The following is a 25,073-nucleotide window of genomic DNA, read 5'->3' on the forward strand; positions in this document are numbered from 1 at the left end:
TGGGGGTTCCTCGAAAAATTAAAAATAGATTGGGTATCGTGGCTCATGCCTGCAATTCCAGCACTTTGGGAGGTCAAGAGAGGAGGTTCATTTGAGTCCAGGAGTTTGAGACCAGCCTGGGCAACACAGTGAGACCTCATCTCTACAAAATAGACATTAAATTAAAAAATTAGTTGATTGTGGTGGTGCATACCTGTAGTCGCAGCTACTGAGGAGGCTAAGGCAGGAGGATCACCTGAGCCCAGGAGTTCTAGGCTGCAGTGAGCCATGGTTGTACCACTGTGCTCCAGCTTGGGTGACAGAGCAAGTCCCTGTATCAGTAACAACAACAACAAAAATTAAAATGCATCTGCCATACGACCCAGAATCTCACTGTAGATACATATCCAGAATAAAGGAAATCAGTCTTTCAAAGAGATAGCTGAACTTTCCTGTTTACTGTAGCGCTATTCACAATAGCCAAGATCTGGAAGCAACCTAAGTGTCCATCAATAGATCAATGGATAAAGAAACTGTGGTACGGATACACACAATGGAGTACTGTTCAGCCATAAAAAAGAATAATATCTTGTCATTTGCAACAACATGGATGGAACTGGAGGACAGTATGTTAAGTGAAATAAGTCAGGCACAGAAAGGCAGACTTCACATATTCTCACTTTATTGTGGGAGCTAAAAATTGAACTAGATAGCTAGATCATTAAAATGATGGTTACCAGAGGCTGGGAAGGGTGGTGGCATGAGGGGCTGGGGGAGGAAGGGATGGTTAAGGGCACAAAAATAGAGTTAGATAGAATTAATAGGCGCTTGTATTTGATAGCACAACAGGGTGACTACAGTCAACAAGAATTTACTGTACATTGAAAAACAACTAAAAGGTTATAATTGGAATGTTTGCAACAACACAAAGAAATGATCAATGTTTGAGGTGATGGATACCCCATTTACTCTCATGTGATTACTACACATTGTATGCTTCTATCAAAGTCTTGCACATACCCCATAAATACATACACCTATTATGTACTCATAAAAATTAAAAATTTGAGAAAAAACAAAACCCAAAAAAACATTGCCCATTATATTACTCATTGTTTCTTAAATAAAGACTCATGTAATGAAAGCCTTCTAGAATTCAATGTCAAGGGAAATGTTTGTCTCTTCCCATTAAATAATATGCTTCCTTTGATCAGACAGTGAGAATTATATAACCGTAACGTGTATTCTTTGTTTTTGCCTTGGTTATGAGTACTTCTCATCCAATTTAAAGGTTAACCATCACAATTATCTCATCCCGAGTTTCTGATATTAGAATGTGAACTCTCAAAACTCAGCGGTTTTGTCCATTTTTGTTCCCTGTTCTAGGGACAGAGCTCCAGGCAGAGGGAAACAGCTCAAAGCCTCTGTATTGAGAACTTAAAAAACAAAAGTAGGCTGGGTGTGTTGGCTCATGCCTGTAATCCCAGCATTTTGGGAGGTCCAGGCAAGTGGATCACAAGGTCAGGAGTTCAAGACCAGCCTGGCCAATATGGTGAAACCCTGTCTCTACTAAAAATACAAAAATTAGCTGGGTGTGGTGGTAGGTGTCTGTAGTCCCAGCTACTTGGGAGGCTGAGGCAGGAGAATTGCTTGAACCTGGGAGGTGAAGGTTGCAGTGAGTGCACCACTGCACTCTAGCCTGGGCACAGAGTGAGACTCTGTCTCTTAAAAAAAAATGTAAACACATAACTCGTTGGTAGTTTAGCCTGTTTCAATTGCTCATAAAGCAACATCCTAACCTCTGAAGCATTCTTAAGAGAGCAAACTCTATTAAACTGCTCTCCAGTGAACAACAGAGTATGGTATAATATGGTATAAATAGCAAATATAATTTGCTCTTTCATAAAATCATTTCATATTGGAATTTATACCACTCTCAAATGCATGAAACAAAGACCTGGAATAAAGAGGAAAGCGAGATGCCACTTTCTGGTGTCTGTGATATTTGTGTGGAACGTGGCTGCAATCGAGCATTATTCTACCTGAAGTAGTTATCCTTCAGGAGAATTAATCTGGAGGAGGGCCAGAAAAAGACACCTGAAAAAAAATGCACGGACCATCCTGAAATCCACCCTGAGTTGACTGTGCCCTTCAGCTGCCACCTGAACCCTGGCTTCTTGCCTCAGCTCCTGCCCCTGTCCTTGGACTCCCAGCAATGACAAATCTCTCTTCTTGGTGGTAGCTCCACCCTCAGCATTCCAGTTGCCCTGTCTCTGTCCATAGAAGCTGGGGCCCATTCTCTCACTTCTGGACTTGCCCCTGCACTCTGGACCCTTACCATTTGCCCTGCTTTACTTTTGTTGCTCTGGTCCCTAAGCTTTGACAGCTGATGCCAGTTGTCCTGGTGGGGACCATGCCCACCCAGTCCAGAGGTCTGGCTTCAGTCTGGTTTAGCTCCTGGTGATTTCAGGGCCTGCCTTCCCTGGAAAGGGCCTCATCTATAGTCTTGGGGTGACTGATTCTATAGAAACTCATTCTGTCTTCTGATTCCCAAGTCCCCCCACTTTATTTAGAATATTGTGAACAACTGATGTGACTATCTTAACGTCCATCTTCTCCTTCTCAAAATGTTTCCGCGTCATTACATGACACCTCTCCCTTTGCTCTTGATTTGCTGTTGTTGTTGTTTTTGAGACAGAGTCTTGCTCTGTCCCCCAGGCTGGAGTGCAGTGGTACGATCTCATCTCACTGCAACCTCCACCTCCCAAGTTCAAGTGATTCTCCCACCTCAGCCTCCCGAGTAGCTGGAACTACAGGTGCGAGCCACCATGCCCAGTTAATTTTTTTGTATTTTACTAGAGACAGGGTTTCACCATGTTGACCAGGATGGTCTCCATCTCCTGACCTCATGATCTGCTGGCCTTGGAATCCCAAAATGCTGGGATTATAGACATGAGCCACTGCACCCAGCCTGCTCTTGACTTTAAATGAGAACTGTTTTGCTGGCAGAACTCCTGTTAGTAGATGGGAGAGCTGCCACCCAGCCTTAGTCTTTGGATGATTACATGAGGAAAGTTGCCATTCTGGTCTGTTATGTGAGAAAGAAATGCACCTCTGTATCATTTAGGTCACTGAATAATTGTTGATTCTTTTGTTCCCACAGCCGGCCTCCCTTATCTAATATACAGGAGTAGCCTAAGGTTAAGATATGTGTGGGTTCAGGAAGAGGTGGAGACATAATCTATTGTTGGCAGAAGATTGCATGAACTATACTATGTTGGGATCTGTCTAATGATAGAAACCAAGACTAGGATCCCCAATTTTCACCCTAAATATCCCTGACATTCTTAGATTCAATTTCTAGAAAACATAAAGGATATATAATGGATATAAGGAATGCAAAGAGAAGGTAAATAAGTCATCTCAGACATTCAAACTCACTGAATACTTCAATTTAGTTCAAAATACACTTATTCTTATTGACTAAGAATACAGCTTATTCTTTACAAGGCAGTGCCAGACCTATGGAGAACACAAAGTTAACAAGATTCATAGGAGCTTATTGTCAAACGGTTTACTGGTCAGCTCAACTGCTACACAAATAACTGTGACATGAGAGTGCAGTACATACCACCAGAAAGACATTATCCAAAAGGTCTGGGGAAACAGGGGAGCGAAGAGTCACTTTTGTTTGGAAGAATCTCAGATGACCTTATGGGAAAAGCTGTGCCTGAACTGAGCTATAGAACAGCATTCCAAGTAGAGGGAATTGGTGCAGGGACGGAAAGCCCTGGGTGTGTGGGGGGTGAGATTTTTAGAGTGGCTATTGCTGCTGGAGCCACAGTAAGCAGCAGAGGGCAATGCACACAGGATTATGTTCTTCAGTGGACAGGAAGCCTTTCTGCAGGCACAAGATAGTAGGGAAGCGGAGGAAGCCGATGGTGCCAGGCCTGCACGTTCCCTGAGGCAGGACTTTAGTACTGGGAGCCCTGGGTCAGAGACAGCAAGCATGAAACACAGGCTTACTGCTTTTGGCTTTTTGGGTCTGGAGAGAATGAGGGGTCAGGATTTTGCCTTGAAAGAGAGAATAGAGCTAGGGAATAGGCCAGAGTTCTAGAAGGGCAGAATGGCCAGAAGAAAAGAAGAGGCCCAAGGCTCAGGCCACCCTAATACCCACTTCTGATTCCCTCTCTCTCATCAATCCAAATGCCTTCACAGCCTCCCCTGCAGCAAGGAGAGGCCTCAGGCCTCAGGATAGGCGCTACCGGAAAAACTTGCTCTTCTGATAAAAATGAGCAGATGTTTCTGGTACTGGTCTTTTCCTTCTTCTTTTTGCTGCCTCCTTTTCCTCTTCCTCTTCCTTTTCCTTCTTCCTCCAGTGTCTGGAGCTGAAGTAGCTATTTTGCAACTACAAAGGAAAAGCCAAGGAAATTGCCGAGATGCCTGCACTGAGAAGGTTGAACTTTTAAACAAATACCTCCAACTTCTTCATCTGTAAGAGAAAAACATATAGCAGTCCCCGCTGTGATCTGTAGTTTTGCTTTCTGTGATGTCAGTTACCCACAGTCAATTTTGGTTCAAAAACATTCAGATATTTTCAGAGAGAAACATTCAAATAACATTTATTATAGTATATTGCTATAATTGCTCTGTTTTCTTATCAGTTGTTATTGTTAATCTCTTACTGTGCCTAACTTATAAATTAAACATACATAGGTATGCACATATACATAGGAAAAAACAATATATATCTGCAGTTACTGCAGTACTACCTGCAGTTTCAGGCATGTGCTGGGGGTCTTGGAACATACATCCTTCAGATAAGGGGAGACTTCTGTGTGTTTATCTCATGGTAATCTAGTTTGCTGTTACTTGCTGAAACTTTTCTGAGTTTGCTGACTTCAGAATTGACTTCAGGATTTTGGGGAGAGATTCCTTTCTCTTTTTACATCATCTCAGTTTACAGAGTCTCAGAACAACATGCTACCTTATACGAAAAGTGGTACAATTGCATAGAGTTTTTTAAATGCCTTTTTTCTTAGAAATTTGTGTAGCAAGCTAGGTTGGAAGTGATAAAACTTGACAGTGGTCAAAGCCAATAACTGTAGCAGGAGTGAATTAATATACTATTAACTAAGGCTACGGAGAATCCAGAGGCATTGATTAATGACATTTGGGAGAACAGAATGAAGGTTGGCCTTGCCATTAAATGACAACATGACAGGATATAAAGTTGATCCACTAACTAAAAGTTTTGTGATTGTTACCCAAATCATATACTTATGTAAATGATTGAGTTACATTATGTAAATGATTGAGTAAACCCTTACATTGAGTTATTATATAGGTAGGGCAAATTGGGAAGAGCACATTATTTTCCTTATGTTGAAATTAATTTTTTTCTACCATGAGGTTTAAGATAAAATGTCTAAGGCTAAAGCCAAGGTTTTTTTTTTTTCTTTTTCTTAACAGGATTTGCATTCCACTTTTAATGTTACAAAGTAAACTTTTTTGTTGTTTCTTAATACATTTTTTTAAATGATGAGTTATGCTATTATGCATTTTAACTAAGTTTGGGCTACATAAAGCATACAGAAATATTTTTTAAACCTACATGGAATATTATGGTAATAGATATAACAGCAATATTCAAATTTAATCACATAATCTGATGCTGTGCAATAGTCACCAGCCATATGTGTTACATTAATTAAAATTAAATAACACTGGCCAGGCACGGTGGCTCACACCTGTAATCCCAGCACTTTGGGAGGCTGAAGTTGGTAGATCACCTGAGGTCAGGAGTTCGAAACCAGCTTGGCCAACATGGTGAAACCCCGTCTCTAATAAAAAATACAAAAAAATTAGCCAGGCATGGTGGCGGGTGCCTGTAATCCCAGCTACTCAGGAGGCTGAGGCAGAAGAATTGCTTGAACCCAGCTAGCGGAGGTTGTGGTGAGCTGAGATTGCCCCATTGCACTCCAGCCTGGGCAACAAAAGTGAGACTCCATCTCAAAAAAAAAATTAAATAACATTAAAAATCTGCTTCTTCAGTTGTACTAGCCACATTTTAAGGGCTCATTAGCTGGTGGCTACTTTGTTGGACAGAGCATGTATATGACATTTTTGTCATTGCAGAAAGTTCTTTTAGATAGCACTGGTTTAGACAACTTGGGTTTGTGAGGCTTTTTTTTTTTTTTTAAAAAAAAGAAATACAGTCTATCTTGACTCCATCCTTATTAGTTGTTGACCTAGAGTTGGTTGGTCACCTTTCTAAGCACTAATGTCCTCCTTTGTGGAAAGAGATTGATTATATTTACTTTATAGGGTTGTTCTTAAAAAAAGAGAAAAAAAGAGAGGAAGAATAGGAGAAGGAGGGTGAAAGGAGAAGCTGAAAAGTAGGTCAGGGCCAGGTGGTGAGGGTGCTATGCTATGTGATTGAAATTGCTTTTTTTTTGAGACAGAGTCTTGCTCTGTCACCCAGGCTAGAGTGCAGTGACATGATCTTGGCTCACTGCAACCTCCACCTCCCAGGTACAAGTGATTGTCCTGCCTCACCCTCCCTAGAGCTTGAACTACAGGTGCACGCCACCATGCCCAGCTAATTTTTGTGTTTTTAGTAGAGATGAGGTTTTGCCATGTTGGCCAGGCTGGTCTCGAACTCCTGACCTCAGGTGATTGACCTGTCTTGGCCTCCCAAAGTACTGAGATTACAGGTGTAAGCCTCCATGCCTGGTTGAAAACTGCATTTTAGAAAGAATATCGGGTTAATAGTATGGGGAATGGGTTGAAGCTGGAGGTGGGCTGGGAGGAATGGAGGCAGAAAGTTATTCTACAGTGTTGAGTTTTCTCCTGTTTTCCCAGGGGAAACTTACTGGAGAGTTGAAAGCTCTTTCTTTGCCCAGCTTCTGGATTCTACAGGTGCAGGCCCAGGGTGAGAGGAACATTTTGGATATCTTGGAAGCAGGCTAGTCAAATGACTAAGAGAAGATTATGGTAGAAAGTTCTAGGTTCACATCTTGACTCCATCCTTATTAGCTGTTGACCTGGAGTTGATTGATCACCTTTTCTAAGCACTAACGTTCTCCTTTGTGGAAAGAGATTGATTATATCTATTTCATAGGATTGTTCTAAGGGTTAAATTATGTAATGAAGGGAAAGGCACTTAGCACAGAGTCTGTCTGGTGCATATATTTAGTGCTCAATATATTCAGGCCATTATTACTAAGAGGAACATATTTCCTAAATTTATTTTCAAGGAAGCTCAAGAAACAGGATACTTTGTTTGTTTTAGTAAATCTTGTGCATCTTCAGACTACATTCTGTGTGTGTTCTCCGTTGTACAAAAAAAGTCTTCTTTAAGGATTTTGAAGTCCCTTTCCTTCCTATAAAGCCACAGGGGAAAGATCATGATCTTTAGAGGCATAAGAACTACTGTCAAATCCCTTCTGTACTAGCATTCACTAAAAAATTAACATATAGATCTAGGCAATGTCTAAGTCTTCAACATGTACTGATTCATATGATCCTGCAAACCAAAGCAATCCTAGGAGGAAGGTCCTATTTTCATTTTTATTCTACAGAAGAGAAATCTAAGGCACAGAGATACTACACAACCTGCTCAAGGTATACAGTGTTGGGATGTGAACCCACACAGTCTGGTTCCGGGGCCTGTGTGTTTGTTTGAGTGTGCTGCTGTAGATCCAACAGACTTTCCTATTCCATTGACAAAGGAATGGGAAAAAAGGAACAGGGAGGAATCACAGATGACATAAAGGTTTTAGGCTTGCAACTGGGTAGCTTTAGGTGCCATTATTTGAGCTGGGCAGGTTTGGGAGGAAAGAGAATTCGTTCCTTGTGAGACATGTTGCATTTGAATTATTCAGGTGATAACCATGAGAAGACCTTTAGAGTATTGCTGGGCAGATGGATCTGGAGCTCAAGAGAGATTTTAACAGGAGTTGTATATATTTGGGAGCCACTGGTATGGTCATGGGAGTAAGAATGTTTAGAATTAGAAAAGAAAATGCCTTCGGAAGAACCCTGAGGAACATCAATACTAAGGGGCAGGCAAAGGGGTCATCACAATGGAGATGAGAAGGAGCAGCTAGGAGATGGGAGGGATACACAGATATAATATCTCAGGAGAAAGGCATTTTAAGGAGCAAAGTGTCAAATGCTATGCAGACCTCAGCAAATTGAGGTCTGAAAAGTGTCCACTGACTGTAGTAACAAGGAGGTCATTAGTGACCTTGGAGAGAACTGTTTTGGTAAATTGGTAAGGGCAAATAGAATGCAGAGGGCTGAGGATTGAATGTGGGGTGATGATATGAAGGCAACAAAGAGAATTTTACCAAGAAGATTTGCCTGTAAAGGAGGAGGGATGTCTGGAGAGGGATATGGAATGAAGGAAAAATGTATTTAATTAATTGACTTTTACAATGCAAGAAATTTGAGAATATTTAAATGCTAATAAGGCTGGTCTGAAGGTAGTGTTATATCAACTGATTGTTCACTGTCAGTTGCAGATTGAACTCCTTATTCTACTTTTTTTTTAGGATTAAAAAAAAATTTTTTTAATGCTAAAGAGAAGAACCCAGGATAAACTGAGAAGCTGTAAAAACCGGATGGGGAATGATTGGAAATGTAGAGGGGGCAGATCAAGAACTAAGAGGAAGAGTTTAGCCTGAAGAGTAGGAGGGAATCTTTTATTTGGAATATGAGACAAGGTAGCAAATATAAGAAGCCATGTTTTCTCATTTCTGCTTCTCAGCATAATTTCACAAAGCCCCTGACTGTGACGATGACACATGGCTCTCCTGAAAGATGCTCTGAACACAACACAGGACGTTTTGTCTTCAAAACACAACTCCCAATGTCTCTTGCTTGAGTCAATACGGCCCATGAAAGATAAATGACCTTAGTACTTGCCTTTCCCTGCACAGTTAGTGGTTCTGCTTCTATAACCAAATGTACTTTAGTGATCTATAACCAGATGTACTCTTACACCAAGCTTTGATGTGATTTTGCATGTACCGAACCTCCTCCTCCTGTGTATAAGCAATTGGCTGAAACACTTTGCAGGCAGAGTCTGGAAACTGCTCCTGGGCTATATAGAGTCCTTGGGCCTCAGTAAGATTCCTGGATAAAACTAACTTCAATTCTTTAACAGCTTGATTTTTTTTTCCTTGTTGACAGTAACAAGGGAGAAGAAGAAAGGAATGAGAAGGAAGATAAGATTTCAGATTCGACAGTGGGGAATTGAAGGGAGTTCCTGATTTTCTCTCCCAAGTAGGAGGCCTTATCGCTGTTTCAGAGTGTGGGAGACAGTAAGTCAGGGTAAGAGAACACAGAAGGTTTAAAACAAACTCAGTAGAGTTCAAGACCAAACTGACTGAATAAAGAAATTCCAGGCACTGTGTGAGGGCCCATTAATTAATTCACTGTGGCACCAATCTGCAGAATTGAGTGTTTTCTCCAGGTAAGTGGTAGGTTTGAAGAAAGTAGAGAGTTATAGAGGGCCTAGAGTTGAGGTTTTGACAGGTGGGCCCAGTGAAAGACAATGGGAATTACAGATGAAGATATTGGTAGGAAAAGGGCTAAAATGATGGACAGTACATGGAGTCTAGCCAAGGATCCAGGAGAAGGCAGAGGGGAGCTGGTAAAGTGAGGGTAGTGAGTTCAGGGACTTTAAATTCTGCTTAAAGTTTGCCCTCTATTGTCTCTCGCTTGCTGTGATGGAAACCAACTGTTATGTTATGAGCTGCCCTACGGAGAGACCCATGTAGAAGGAAACTGAGCCATTGAAAAACTGAGGCTCTTAATCCAACATCTTGAGGAACTGAATTCTGCCAGCAACTATGAGCTTGGAAAGCAATCTACCTTCAGTCAGAGGAGGACCTTCAGATGAGACCATAGTCCCCTCCCCAAATCCCCTTGACACCTTGATTGCAGCTTTATAAGAGAAGATCTGGAGGAAAAGAGTCCCAGCCGAGATTCCTTACCCACCAAAACTGTGAGATAAATGCTTATTGTTTTATTTAGTATTTAAGTTTTGGGGCAAATTGTTATGTAACTGATACAAGATATAAGATAATTAACTAAAGCCAGGAGCGGTGGCTCACCCCTGTAATCCCAGCACTTTGGGAGGCTAAGGCGGGTGGATCACGAGGTCAGGAGTTCAAGACCAGCCTGGCCAATATGGTGAAACCCTGTCTCTACTAAAAAATGAAAAAAATTAGCCGGGCATGGTGGCACATGCCTGTAGTCCCAGCTACTGAGGAGGCTGAGCAGAAGAATCTCTGGAACCCGGGAGGCAGAGGTGGCAGTAAGCCAAGATCTTGCCACTGCACTCCAGCCTGGGCGACAGAGCAAGATTCAATCTCAAAANGAACCCAGGAGGCGGAGGTTACGGTGAGCCGAGATCGCGCCATTGCACTCCAGCCTGGGTAACATGAGTGAAACTCCGTCTCAAAAAAAAAAAAAACTAAAATATCAAAGAACAATATCAAAAGAGTAAAAAAGCAACCCATGCAATGGGAGAAAATATTCAGAAACCATATATTTAATAAGGGATTAATAGTTAGAATATATAGAGAACTCTTACAACTCAACAATAAAAAAATAAACAACCCAATTAATAATGGGCAAAAGACTTGAACATACATTTCTCCAAAGATGCTCTATAAATGGCCAATAAGCATGTGAAAGATGCTCAATCTACTAATCATTAGGGAAACACGAATCAATACCACCCTGTGATATCGCTTCATATCCATTAGGATGGCTATTTAAAAAACAAACAGAAAATAACAAGTGTCAGCAAGGATGTAGAGAAATTGGAACCATGGAAAACAGTACAGTCATTCCTCAAAATATTAAAGATAGAATTACCATGTAGTCCAGCAATTTCACTTCTGGGTATATATCCCAAATAACTGAAAGCAGGATTTCAAATTATATGTGCTCATAGCAGCATTATGTTCTTTACAAACAACAAGTGTCTATTGACAGCTGAATAGATCTGTAAAATGTGGTATATACATACAATTGAATATTATTCGGCCTTTAAAAGAAAGAAAATTCTGATATATGCTACATGAATAAACCTTAAAAACATTTCACTAAGGGAAATAAGCCAGTACAAAGAGACAAATACAATATAATTTTATTTATATGAGGTACTTGAGTAGTCAGACTCATAGAGACAGAATATTTACAACAATGTGAATGCAACTAATGCCACTGAGGCGATAAGTTAAAAATAGTGAATGCAGAGAGAGAGAGAGAGAGAAGGAAAGGAAAAAAGAAAGGAGAAAGGAAAGGAAAGAGGAACGGAAAGGAAAGGCAGAGGTTGCAGTGAGCTGAGATGGTGCCACTGCATTCCAGCCTGGACGACAGAGCAAGACTCTGCCTCAAAAAAAAAAAAAAAAAAAAAAAAAAAAAAAAAAAAAAAAAAAAAAAGAGATAATAACTGAGTGAGAAGGGAGAGAAGACAGCAGTTACGATCAAAGTACAAGGTGTTTGAGTTTACAATAGTGTCCATGAAGTTATGTTTTATCTGTCCTGGGGGACGTCCTAAATTGGTGCAGAGGTGAAGTTTACTGAAGATGAGGACAAGGAGCAAAGAGGCCAGGGTTTGGGATAAGTCATGCTCATAGATACTGAAGTATTTCAGGATTATTGGCTGAAGAATGTGGACCAAGTGTTAACAATTTCCATAAATGACAGGGTAAGAGTAGTAGGGGTAGGGGTAGGGTAGATAAAAAAGCCACGAGATGGAGAGTGGTATAATCAGATGGAATGAAACCCCATAGAGTTTTTTTTGTTTGTTTCTTCTTCTTTTTTAAAAGGGTGGTAAATTAGGGATCTAAGAAGATGGCGACCTCAAAACTTGACCTTGGGATATGTTTAGTGTGGGAAAATAAACTGACAATCTTTTAAGAGTACAGCAGGCCCAGCACGGTGGCTAATGCATGTAATCCCAGCACTTTGGGAGGCCAAGGCAGGAGGATAGTTTGAGCCCAGGAGGCCTGCCTTGGCAACAAAGTGAGATCTCATCTCTACAAAAAAAATTCGCCGGGCATGGTGGTGCGTGCCTGTGGTACCAGCTACACAGGCGGCTGAGGCAGGAGGATTCCTTGAGCCCAGGAATGTCAAGGCTGCAGTGAGCCATAACCGTGCCCCTGCACTCCAGTCTGAGAGACAGCGCGAGACTGTCTCAAAAAACCCACAAAACCAAAGAAACAAAAAACCACAGGGGAATTACTGTCCTTAGTGTAGAGCCAAGTTTTACGATTAACCAAAGTCCTTGGTTCCACATAGTGGGCACTCAATGAATATTAGTTCTCGCTAAACAGTCACTTAAATATCTGTAGACCCTGGCTCTCCCGTTCCTTCCCCCACCTCTTTTCTGGGGCTAGGGGAGGGTATCCGGCGGCTGGAGGTGCTTCACACTCGGTCTGAGAGCGTGAAGCGAGGCTTTTCCCTGACGTCACGGGAGCAGCTGGGAAGAGGCAGAAGAACGACAGTCATTCTCCCCTGTATACAAGGGACGTCCCTCCTCTAAGAGACATTTATTCCTCGCACCAACAAACATTAATGGAACGTCTCACAAGTGCTAGACCCCAGGGACACAAACAAGAACAAGACGCACTCCCGACTGTAAGCAGGGCGCGCGGCCGCGTGGCGGGTCAAGGCGCACATCGGTAGGCGGTTCCCCAGAGCTCTGACTTTTCCAAGTTCTCTCCATACTTCTAGCCGAGGTAAAATGTCGGAAGTCGAGTAAAGCGGGTACGGAGATTCCTCCAGAACTCTGCATGCGTGGCTCCACCCTCCCAGGCCCCATTCCCGGGTAGAGCGGCGTCCACCTAGGCCGGAGTCCAAGTGTGCGCCCCTGCGGTCGGCGGGGCGGGGCGTCATGGGCGGGGTCAGGTGGGAGGGCACGGCTGGCTCCGCCCCTATAGCTCCCATGGCCCCCTGCGCCCCGCGGCCAGATGCTGACGTGTCCTTTCCTTCCCACTACACCTCCCGACACTACCTACTCCGGCTGCCCCGGAAATCCCGCCCCATACTTAGCCCATCCTCGCAAATCAACTCTTTCAGCGCTTCCTGGAACTCGCCACCCTTTTGGGGACCAAGGGGCGGGGCTCCGAGAGCAGGGTGCCTATTGGCCTGAGGTCCGGCGAGCTCTGGGCGCTAATTGGCCGGAGGGCGGTGGCGCTCTGGCACGCTTGCGCGGCGAGTAGAACGTGTGGCGGCGGCGGAGATCGCGTCTCTTTCGCTCCGAGTCCTGCTGCTGCTCCTGTGAGCGCCCAGCGAGTCCGTCCCGTCCACCGTCCACAGCTGGTCGCCAGGCTGCCCCTCGCCTCGATTCCCTTCCACCAACACCGACACCCACATTGACACCTCCAGTCCGGCCAGCCGCTCCACTCGTTGCCTTTGCATCTCCACACATGGCCTCCTCCGCGCAGAGCGGCGGCTCCTCCGGGGGACCCGCGGTCCCCACCGTGCAGCGGGGTATCGTCAAGATGGTGAGAACGGGCCCCGGACACCGACCCCTCTGCCCGCCTTCGGGCGGAAGTCAGGCATTGACTCCTTTCCACCTCCCGCCAGCCTGCTTCGTGTCCCAGATCCCCTTGCCTCTGCCCCCTTCCTCACTTTTCATCGGTTCTCCAAATCCTCTGACTAGACGGAAGCAGACACGGACTCCCCTTGGTCCTTGCCTCCGGGACACCTTGACATCAGGGGTCACAGTGATTTCCAAGGTCGCGGCATTCGGATCTCCTGGCTGTTTACCAGGACAGATCGATTACTGAGTGATTAACGGAGACAATTCGTTGATACCTGTCCTCCCATCCCCCGTCTTTCTGTTCATTTGACATATGCTGAGTAGTTTGCGGTTTTTTGAGATCCTGACATCGGCTCTTTTGTACTACGAGTACTTGGGCAGCATGAAACTTTTCTGTTCCCACAAATGCTGTTACTTGACTCTCAAGTTTCCTCACTTTCTGGCCTTCTTTTCCTGTTTCCTTCCACCTCTTGTGTAGACTTGAGAGCTCCTGATCTTTGTGAAATTTTGACTTTTAAAATGTTAGGCCGTCAAGAATCTTAGTAATCATTGTTCTCTCACCCCTTAAAGATAAGAAGATAGGCTTAAAGAAGGCAAGTGACTTGCTTAAGGTCACATGGTGGTTTGGGTTGGAGCCAGAGCTCCAAGTGTTCTGATTTCCAGTCTAGTGCTCATAGCACTATAGATTCTGCCTAATTTTATATCCCCTCAACTTTTTGAAAATTCTTGAATTTTGAATTTGAACCTTCGAAGTTTATTTTTAAAATTTACTCCTAATTTGATAATATAAATTCACTTTATCACCTGCCCCCAGTTGTCCTCCCCGCAACCCTCCCAAATCTTGGAACCTGACATTTCTTGGTTTTACCAAATTTTCTGGTTTATGATGACTGTAAACTTTTAGATGTCATTTCATACTGCAGTTCTGACATTTCCATCTGCAACAGCAAATATCCTTTGTGATACTTTCTCCCAAAGCTTCACAAGTTTTGCTGTTGTAGAAAGTTTTAAAAAATTTTATTTTAGGCCCAGTGTGGTGTCTCATACCAGTAATCCCACCACTTAGGAGGCCGCGATGGGAGGATCACTTGAGGTCAGGAGTTGGAGACCAGCCTGGGGAACATAGCAAGACTCTGTTTCTAAAAATAAGTGAATAAGTAAAATTTTATTTTATTATCCCATTATCTTTCACAAGAATAAAATGTTCTGCAGCTTATGTGTGTGTAAAGCCGATTTTAAGATCCCCTCTCCCAAGTCCTATGTGCTCATTTCTTAGGTAATAGTCTGCCACCAGCCGAGATTCCTGGGATTTTTAATACTGCCTTTTCCTTTTGTTTATATATAATGGAGGGTCAGAACTGGTCAGAAACTGAATGAGAAGAGAATTTCCAGGATCCGCGTTTATTTTTCCTCTGAAATACTGACCTGACCCATGAAAGGATTATCCTAAAGTGGTGCTTCTTTCATTAGCTTTTTCATTTGCACAAATCTTCCCTTCAACATAGGAACAAAAACATCTGTTGGTTGTCTGGTGTTGAGATTGGCAGTACTGAGTGGATCTTTCTGAGATTTCTCCTTGCTGAGGTTTCAATTGTTCTTAAAGGCTTCTCTCATTTGTGGAATGGGAATAGAATGAGGCTGAACATAGTTTTGTTTCTGCCAATGCTGGAGGCTTTTAGGGCATCTGGATTCTGTGCAGTGACTGCCCACAAATTACCTCCATGGATACTAAATATCACCAATTACTTGTTTATTGTCATGTATTGTGCTGGGTATTCTGCCCATATTGTCTCATTTGTAATACCAAACAAGTAGATAACAATTATCAGCTACATTTTACAGATGTATAATTTGAGGCTTAGAAAGAATAGTGTACTCAAAGACAAGTACCTTATATTGGTGATAAGAGGCAGAGCTGAGACTTGAACCCAGGCTTGTCTGCCACAGCACATGCTCTTCAATATCATGCATGTCTCTGACTTCATGACTCCAGGGTATTACTTTATAACATGGAGGGTGGGGCCAGTGATACATAGCCGCAAATTGCAGGAAAGCGAAGCTGTCTTTAATTGAGAAAAGATTAGATGTTACTCCTTGTCTTGTCCAGGAGCTGCTATTATGTGTGGTAAGAAACTTCATTTGGTGCTTATGGTTTTTGCATAGGAGTATGGTGTGGAAGATGGTTGAGTCTGGAAGGCGGTGTATAAAATTGAGTGATTTGAACGGTCTGTACTGAGTGTAGATTGCAGTGTCTTCTCTGACCACACTACAGGGGATGGGTGAATTACAGGCAGGGATTAGGGCTGGGAAGCTGAGTGAACTGCAGAGTGACGGGCAGATTTGTGCCAGGCTTAGAAGCCTTGTCTGGAATGAAAAATTGACCACTGGCAAATTGCTCTGTGTGAAGCTCTTCTGCTAAGCGAAGTTGTATTTTCCTGGAGAGTAATAGTTTCCATTGGTACCAGGAACTGCTTTGCAAGAACGCTACAAAGGAAGATGGAGCTCTGTGACAGATGAAAGTGAGAAAGAAATAGTTTGATGAATAGGAAAACAGGAGATACTACTTTTCTGCCTTTTGGGGAGAGAGGTAGAAATTGGAACACTGACTAACCTATGCTTTTTTTTCATTGTGAACTCTTTGGATTTATCTGGACTCAGGCCGAGCTGTTGGTCTGAAATCATCTAGGGTTGAAGTTTGCTGCGGTAAAGAGGAATAGTCCTTCCTCTTTTTTGGCAAAAGAAAGTGTTGTAGGGTTATGAAAGGCACAAGTTTCTTCTGGTCTCTGCTTTGCTACCCTATTAAGTCCTACATTATTTTATTTAAGGTTGAAGAACTTGGGAATCCAGTTGTAAAATACTTTGACCGATTTTTAAAAAACGACGGTGATGATAATACCTCTTTGTCTGCTATTGAGAGTGGGGGTGAAGGGACAGCGTTGGTTCTGGACTATTTAAGGAGGAAGTGAACAGTAAGTTGATACTAACATTTTGGAGTTGTTCTGTTATGGAAAAAATCAGTGAAGATGATGGAAAAACTGGAGATGGATTTGTATTTTCTGAGTTGGGATGAGACTAGTGAGTATGTGGGTAGACAAAATATAATCTGGATAAGTACATGTCTTCTGTCAAATCAGATCTTATTTACTTGAAACCCTGGTGGATTTAAAGTCTGTGTTTCTTTGAATAATTTGCTTGATATTCTTTAACTGCAACAGAATATTGTCAGCAGATATTAAGTAGATGAGGTTGGGAGAAGTGTTGGGGTACTTAGTATAAACTGAGTCACCTTTCCCGCCTTAGCAGCTTAGAGATAGCTATTTTCTCTGGTTTTACTGACCTGGTTTACTCTGTTTTGGGGATAGAGCCATTTTCTATATCTTTTCATTCATTTGTTTCTCATTGGGTATGTTCACATGTCTTGTCAAGCTTTCGAAACAGCAGAATGAATCTTGAATTCTTGAATCTTCATTACTTACCAGAAGCAGCCATGAAAGCAGCGTATCTTATCTGGCTTATGGTGCGGGAGGCTAAAGGGAGGATGGACAATGCCAAATCCCAGTTCCCATTTCACCTTACCCTCTCCCCCTACCCACTTAATTGCCTCGGAAAGGCAAAGGAATGCCTCTGCCAGTCTTTTGTTTTTTTCTTTTTCTTTCTTTCTTTCTTTCTTTCTTTTTTTTTTTTTTTGAGACACAGTTTCATTCTTCCTGCACAGGCTGGAGTTCAATGGCGCAATCTCGGTTTACCACAACCCCCGCCTCCCAGGTTCAAGTGATTCTCCTGCCTTAGCCTCCCAAGTAGCTGGGATTACAGCATGTGCCACCACACTTGTCAATTTTTTGTATTTTTAGTAAAGACAGCGTTTCACCATGTTGGCCATGCTGGTCTCGAGCTCCTGACCTCAGGTAATCTACCTGCCTCAGCCTCCCAAAGTGCTGGGATTATAGGTGTGAGCCACCACAGCTAGCCCCCATCTTTTGTTTCATACTAAGAACTGTAATTGTCACTGGGTGACCAAGGCAAAGAGACACAAGGGAGGAGAGGGCCATAATTTTCTCCTTCAGGACTTGTGCTGCCAGGTTGTTGTAAAGCAAGACATAGACTTCTTGCTGGGGAGCTTAGTGGAGAGTCCTTCAGTGTATAGCCTCCAGGAAATGCTACTTATACTTTAGTTCATTATAGCTAAATGCTTCTTAGGGTTTTTTTTTGTTGTTTGTTTGTTTTTGTTTTTGTTTTTAGATGGAGTCTTGCTCTGTCATCCAGGCTGGAGTGCAGTGGCACTATCCTGGCTCACTGCAACCTCTACCTCCTGGGTTCAAGCGATTCTCCTGCCTCAGCCTCCTGAGTAGCTGGGATTACAGGTTCGTGTCAGCATGCTCAGCTAATTTTTGTATTTTTAGTAGAGATGGGTGTTTCACCATGTTGGCCTGGCTGGTCTTGCCTGTTTCCCAGCAGGTGAGCCTGGTAGCTTTTAATCCAGATTATAAGTAAAGGAACATTAAGTTTCTGCTGTATCTTAAAGGTTTTCTGTCATTTTTCTGTCAAAAGGAAGCATCCATCTGGCTCTAGTTATGTTAGCAGTGTAGTAACTAATGAAATAGAATCATAAGCAATCATACTTGCTTTCTTTCCTGAACAAATACTTACTGATCATCTGCTATCTGTCAAGCTCTGGCATTGGAGAAACATAATTTTAAAAGTAGATCAGATTTCTGTCCTTAGGACTCATGGAGGAATCAAACAATAAAGAAGTTAACAAGAAATAAGCCTGATCATATAAGATAGTGATACCAGGTAGGGGACTGGGACAGAATGGTTGGGAGTAAGGGAGAGGGTAGCTCCTTTGAGACTATCTTTAGGAAAGACTTCTCAGAAGATGGCATGTGTACGGAGATCTCATGAACATCAACAAACTAACCATAAAGGAAGCGTGTTCTTGGCTGAGGGAACAGCAAGTGCAAAGCTCCTGGGGTTTCTGATTTCTTCTTCTTTTTTTTTTTTTTTTTTTTTTTCCAGTCAGGATTTTACTTAGTTGCCAGGCTGTAGTGCAGTGGCACAATCATGGCTTATTGCAGCCTCGAACTCCTGGGCTCAAGGGATCCTCCTGCCTCAGCCTCCCGAGTAACTAGGACTACAGGTGGATGTTCCCACACTTAGCTAATCTTTTATTTATTTATTTATTTTTTGTAGAGATGGGGGGTCTTGCTGTGTTGCCCAGGCTGGTCTCGAACTCCTGGCCTCAAGTGATCTTCCCCACTCTGGCCTCCCGAAGTGCTGGGTTTACAGGCATGAGCCACTGCACTTGGCCTGTGATTTTTTCTTTAGTGTTTTTATAGTAGCTCTTCAGTTTCTTCAAGTTCAGTATCCTATGTAAATGGTTTGGGTTTAACCTGAGTTATTATGTAATATATGTGTTTAAGGGTGATAAAAGGAAGAAAGGCAGTGGAGGTGGTCATTTTTCTGGTACCCTGGTGAGATCAATAGCTGACATTAAGTATACTGAATAAATATTAAGAATGGGAGCCTGGGCACTGGAGGCTGAGGCAGGTGGATCATCTGAGGTCAGGAGTTGGAGACTAGCCCAGCCAACATGGCAAAACCCATTCTCTACTAAAAATACAAAGAAAAATTAGCTGGACATGGTGGTGCTCACCTGTAGTCCCAACTACTCCGGAGGCTGAGGTAGATGAATCACTTGTACCTGGGGAGCGGAGGTTGCAGTGAGCTGAGATCGAGCCACTGCATTCCAGCCTGGGTGATGGAGTGAGACTCTGTCTCAAAAAAAAAAGAATGGGAGACTGATCAGAAAAAATACTTAGTCATATGCTTGTTTCTAATAGGATTAAGACTAAGATTTTCTGACTATCAAGTCCTGTGTATTCCCAAAGTCACTATTTTTCTTCTAATGGAGGGAAAAACATGAATGAAAAAAAAAATGCCTCTAGTAGGCTTAGTAAGAGCTTAATACTTAATAGCATCTAAAACTTGCCGTTGTTTATATTTCTGTTAGCATTTTGTTACTACGTGGAATTTACTGCTGCTCTTGCCTCTGGCAGTACTTTTTTGCCTAGCAAGCCTTAGTGAACTGTGTTATTGAAAAGCAAAGTAGCATGCTTCAGGGATCAAAACTAACAATCAGGTAAGAACTTGCTCACACACCCTGTGGCTCTTTAACATGGGTGGGGACTTCTGAACGCAGTGACCAGTGCTGGCAATAGTGGGCAAATGATTGGTGACATCTATGCCCCAGTTTACTTGGAGGATGGAATTTGTGAAGCAAGTGAAAATTGTGGTTTCCATTTGTAGGTTTAGCAGAGAAAATTGGCCAGGTTTTTGAATTCAGGTAACAAGGATATCTAAAGCCTGTTGTGCACTCACTTGCACTTGCTTCTCAGCATAGGCTAGCTATACATCTGACAGTTGTGGTTCTAACAAGGGCATAGTAGATATCCTTTGGAGCCTGATCTTTGGATTTATTTCATTTCTCCCAGAAAGCATAGGTACATACTGTAGGAAAATTTTCATCTTATCAGGGAAAAGAAATGCAGTAAAGGGACCCAATTCTTACTGGGCTTACCTGGCTTTTCCTCTTATTTCTTGCTGGGAGAAACACATCTGATTTCTGTTGCTACTTCCTCTCTTGGGAAACTGACATATGCTTTTTGCTTTTACAGCAGAAATTGATATGGAGTCACAGGTTGTGAGCATTTGATATGGATGGAATATTATGAGATTTCACTTACTTTCATGAGACTCTATGATAAATTAATGATCTTTTTCTTCACTCTAATGTTTAAGAAAAAAATGAACAGTGGTTTTGGTTGGCATTTTTTAAAAATTAGGAAGTTAAGCAACTTATGGGAAAAATAAAACATTAAAATGTTGATGTCATTTTCAGATGCCATTTTTGCAATGTGTAATCTATGATATAAACTGGCTTGGCACATTTTCTTCACTTACATGCTTATTATGCATGACTTAACTTAGTACCATGTCCTCTCTGTTCCTCAACACATTTTGAGGCTCCTTAAGTTCTTAGTTCTGTTTATGTGGCGAGTAGTCTGCTTGAGATGGTCTTGTAACACCAACCTCATGTGTAACAAGAGGAATAAAGGAGATTTAGGGAATCTGTACTTAAAGTTAGTAATCTAATTTATTAACTTTGTCCCTGGGAAGCAGTGTGGCAGAGAGAAGAGGTCATTGGCCCGGAAGTCAGGGGGCACAAGTTCTGGCCTGGGTGCTGCCATTTGGGTAATGTTGGGTAAGATATTCCACTTCAAACTCTCCTTTTCTCTAAAATGAGGTTGCTGGATGCATTGTTTTTAAGCATCTTCCAATCCCATAAGGCTGTGTTTTTGTAAGAAACCCTGTGTTACATTTCTTTTAGGCATGCCGAAACAAAGCTGAGAAATCTCATACCTTAACGGCTTGACTTTGAATTGCTGCTTATCTTGCATAAAGCAGGTTTTCTGTTCCTATTCCTTTTTTTTTTTTTTTTGAGACGGAGTTTCGCTCTTGTTACCCAGGCTGGAGTGCAATGGCGCAATCTCGGCTCACCGCAACCTCCGCCTCCTGGGTTCAGGCAATTCTCCTGCCTCAGCCTCCTGAGCAGCTGGGATTACAGGCACGTGCCACCATGCCCAGCTAATTTTTTGTATTTTTAGTAGAGACGGGGTTTCACCATGTTGACCAGGATGGTCTCGATCTCTTGACCTCGTGATCCACCCGCCTCGGCCTCCCAAAGTGCTGGGATTACAGGCTTGAGGCACCGCGCCCGGCCTTTTTTTAAATTTTTATTTTGAGAAAGTGGATTAGTGGAAATATGGTTTTCTGGTGTGGAAGACCGGAGAGTTAGAAAGAAAGTAAATGATTGGATGGTAGAGTGGATAGAGGGGAGATAGAAGGGGGTGCTTGGTTTCCTTTCAGTAGTGTATCAGGATAAAATAGTGGGAGTGTTGCTTGAAACCCAGTGGTGCTGGTGGGTTTTATTCACCTTGTCCCATCTCTACTTCAGAACACCCTGACATTTTCCTGGTGCAGCAGATCTTGACTTGAGAAGGGAGAGGGAGAGGAGGAAACTTTAGGGAGCTGCTGGCTCATAGGGAGAGTCTATTCTTGCCCACCTCTTGATTGGGAGACTGATGGGAGTGTGGGGCCTAATAGGATTTTGAGCTCTGCTCTTCTTGCTTGGAGCCAGATCTTTAGTTTTTGTTTAGTTTTGTTTTCAGATCTTTTTCACATCCATTTAATGCACAAGTGCAAGTTGAATAGCCCTTATCTGAAATGCTTGGACCCAAAGTGTTTCAGTTTTTGGAATATTTGCATTATACTTAGGGCTTAGCTTCCTTCATCTGGAAATCTGATATCCAAAATATTCCAATGAGCATTTCCTTTGAGCATTACGTTAGTGCTCAAAACATTTCAGAGTTTGGATTTTTGGATTAGGGATGCTCAGTCTGTATAGGAATCATTTTAATCTATTCTTGGCAGTTGCTCACATGATTTCTTTACTTTCGAGTTTATTTTTTATAGTAAGCCTTCTTAAATCCTTTCTAGAGTAGATTCAGAGTGAGAGAAAGGAACTCAGTGATTTCCTAAACAGGGCATTGCATCAGGACTATCTAGAAGACTTTTCACAGGCATTGAATTAGAAGCTCTGGGACTGGCCTGGAAAGATCTATTTTCAAAATAAGCCACTCTTAGGTGATTCTGAAAGAATCTGTTTGGGATTGATTTGGAGCTGGCATTTGAGATCCACTGATCTTGTTTAACTAATTCCTGTACTGTTTGTAGTTGAAGGGGCAGGACATAAATGATAAATGAAATGTATGCATGTGGGGTGGTTACACTGGAATTTTATGAGGGGAGGATAGTGGTTCTCTATCTTGACATTTGTCTTGATGGTTCCCAGGATGCTTTGTTTTTAATTTGTGGCTCAGTATTGGGCTGGGGTCCTCAGGGTCCACTTACAGTGACTCAGTTTCTATTCCTAGGTCACAAATGACAGATGAGAAGTTGTTTTATATGCCTGAGTTAGGCCATATGCTCATTTTAACACTCATCTGCCACTTTTCCTTCTGTTTGCATAGATTCCCAGGATCTTTCTATAATTTGGCACCAATAACTTGGCACATTATTTCAATGGAAGTCTTTAGTGTCATTTACAAAACTAAGATTTTAAATTCCTTGCTTTCTGTTCTTGTAATCCTGAGGAGCCTCATCCTTAGGCCTTTTGGATCTGTCCTGTTTCTTAGTCATAGGCCCCATTCTTAACAGCGCTAAAACCCCAAATGACCTACTCATTGGTCTTAGTGTTTGTGTTCCACTAGCTTGTCTAATATGGAAGTAAGATTTTCTTATAATTCTCAGGTCTTATGAAGTCCGTATGATTAGGGGGTCACATTTACAGTTTGCTCGATGGCCTTTTTTCATTTTGGTCAATAGTTTTTCCAGTTTATCCTGGAATTCCTTCAAAGTATTCAGGTGGATGTCATCTAGTATTAGTAATTGAATAATTGGTATTTATATCCTTGACTTGCTGTTAAAATTTCAAGCAGTAGAAAGGTATGAAGTCAAAACTAAAAATCTCTGGCTGTGCATGGTGGCTCACGCCTGTAATCTCAGCACTTTGGGAGGATGAGGTGGGTGGATCACTTGAGGTCAGGAGTTCAAGACCAGCCTGGCCAAATGGCGAAACCCCTTCTCTACTAAAAATACAAAAATTACCCAGGCACGGTGGCGTGTGCTTGTACTCCCAGTTACTTGGGAGGCTGAGGCATGAGAATCTCTTGAACCTGGGAGATGGAGGTTGCTGTGAGCCGAGATCATGCCACTGCACTCCAACCTGGGCAGAAAAGGGAGACTCAGTCTCAACAACAACAACAAAATCTCTCTCTGCCCTCCTTGCCCCTCAGTTTTCTATCATTCATTCTTATCCTCCCAGGAAATGTCAACAGTATATTTGCCTCCAAAATGTTTCATGCAGATACACACCCTCCCTTCCTTTTTAAAAGAAACTGAAATAGGGTCAATTTCTATGTGTCTGGCAATTTTTTTAGTTAACTGTCATGGCTATCTTTCTGTCATAGATCTACCTCATTCTTTTTTAATGGTTGAACAGTATTCCATAGTTTGGATGTATATTATCTTTTTTCTGTTGATATATGTTTTTTTCAGCTTTTCATATTCTGAGCACTATTGCACTGACTGAACTATACATCTTTCTGCTGGGATGCTAGCATTTGTATAAGATAGATTCTAAAAGGGCAACCACCAGTACCTTTTCTGTAACCGTTCAGTGTTTTTGGTGGTGGTTGGGGTGCTTTACTTGTACCTTACCTGTTTATTTCTTACAGGTGTCATGTTAGATAAAATTCAGGGCAAAATACAGCTTAATAGCTCATTACTCAATAATTGTTTTATGTTTGGTAGTCTTGTTTTCCTGATAAGAGTATTCCTAAAAGCCACTTTGTCTTTTCTATGGAGGGCAGGGCCCTGTACCTGGGCCTTGGTGAATAACTGAAGTTGTCCCTTGGTATTTGGTTCCAAGACCTCCCCAACCCCTCAATAGCAAAATCTGGAGATGCTCAAGTCCCTTGTATGAAATGGGATAGTTTTTGCACATAACCCATGCACAACCTTCTTTATTTATCTTATTTATTTATTTAGAGACAGAAACTCTCTGTCACCTAGGCTAGAGTGCAGGGGCACAATCATGACTTACCGCAGCCCCAACCTCCTGCGCTCAAGTGATCCTCCCACCTCAGGCCCCTGAGTGGCTGGGACTATAGGTATATGCCACCACATCCGGCTAGTTTTTAAGTTTTTTGTAGAGATGAGGTCTCCCTATCTTGTCCAGGCTGGTGTTGAACTCCTGGGCTGAAACGGTCCTCCTGCGTCAGCCGCCAAAAGTGTTGGAATTTTAGGCATGAGCCACTGTGCCTGGCCTCCTGTATGCCTTAAATCATCTCTAGGTTACTTATATTACCTAATACAGTGTAAATGCTCTGTAGATGGTTGCTGTATTTTATTGAAAAAAATTATTTTTATAATTGTTGCATTGTTACTCTTACTGTTTTTTTCCCCCCTGAATATTTTTGACCCATGGTTGGTTGAATCCAAGGATGTGAGGGCCTACTGTACTTAATTGGCCCCCCTCCAGATGTCTTAAGGTCTTAGTACTGGCAGGTGGAGTAGGTCCTTTTGGGCTTTGCTGTTATCTGTTTTCTGTGGGTTCTGGAGAGTTCCATGACTAAGGAAATTTTTGACTTCCTAAAGTACAGATGACAGGTGGAGGTGAGGGGCAAAGTCTGTGAGAGAAATCTGACTTTTTTCCTATTTGTAGGCTGATAGCTCTTCTTCTTTTCCCTTTTTCTTCTTGGTTTAGAAGATGGTGTGTGATCCTGTGATGTAAAAAGACTAGCCTGGTCTTAGTCTTCCTGGCATAGAGCTCCTTAAACTCTAGTCATTTCTTTTTTGTTTTTTTGGAGACAAGGTCTCACTCTGATGCTCAGGCTGGAGTGCA

At 42.4% G+C, this 25,073-nt stretch overlaps 1 protein-coding gene across 2 annotated transcripts in view; it reads left to right on the forward strand.

The window, feature by feature from the left end:
- The first annotated feature begins 13,146 nt into the window (after positions 1-13,146).
- The window catches only part of SND1 (staphylococcal nuclease and tudor domain containing 1), a 459,246-nt gene continuing 447,319 nt past the window's right edge, over positions 13,147-25,073 (forward strand). For both annotated transcript variants that reach the window (XR_005203511.1, XM_017549554.2), the window contains exon 1: positions 13,147-13,511. Coding sequence is in view for 1 of the 2 variants with exons in the window: in XM_017549554.2 (XP_017405043.1) it covers positions 13,434-13,511 (78 nt within the window). In the remaining variant the exon portion in view is untranslated. The remainder of the gene's footprint in view (positions 13,512-25,073) is intronic.

Source organism: Cebus imitator, unplaced genomic scaffold (genome assembly GCF_001604975.1).
Source record: "Cebus imitator isolate Cc_AM_T3 unplaced genomic scaffold, Cebus_imitator-1.0 Scaffold219, whole genome shotgun sequence".
In the NCBI taxonomy this organism is placed as follows: Eukaryota; Metazoa; Chordata; class Mammalia; order Primates; family Cebidae; genus Cebus; species Cebus imitator.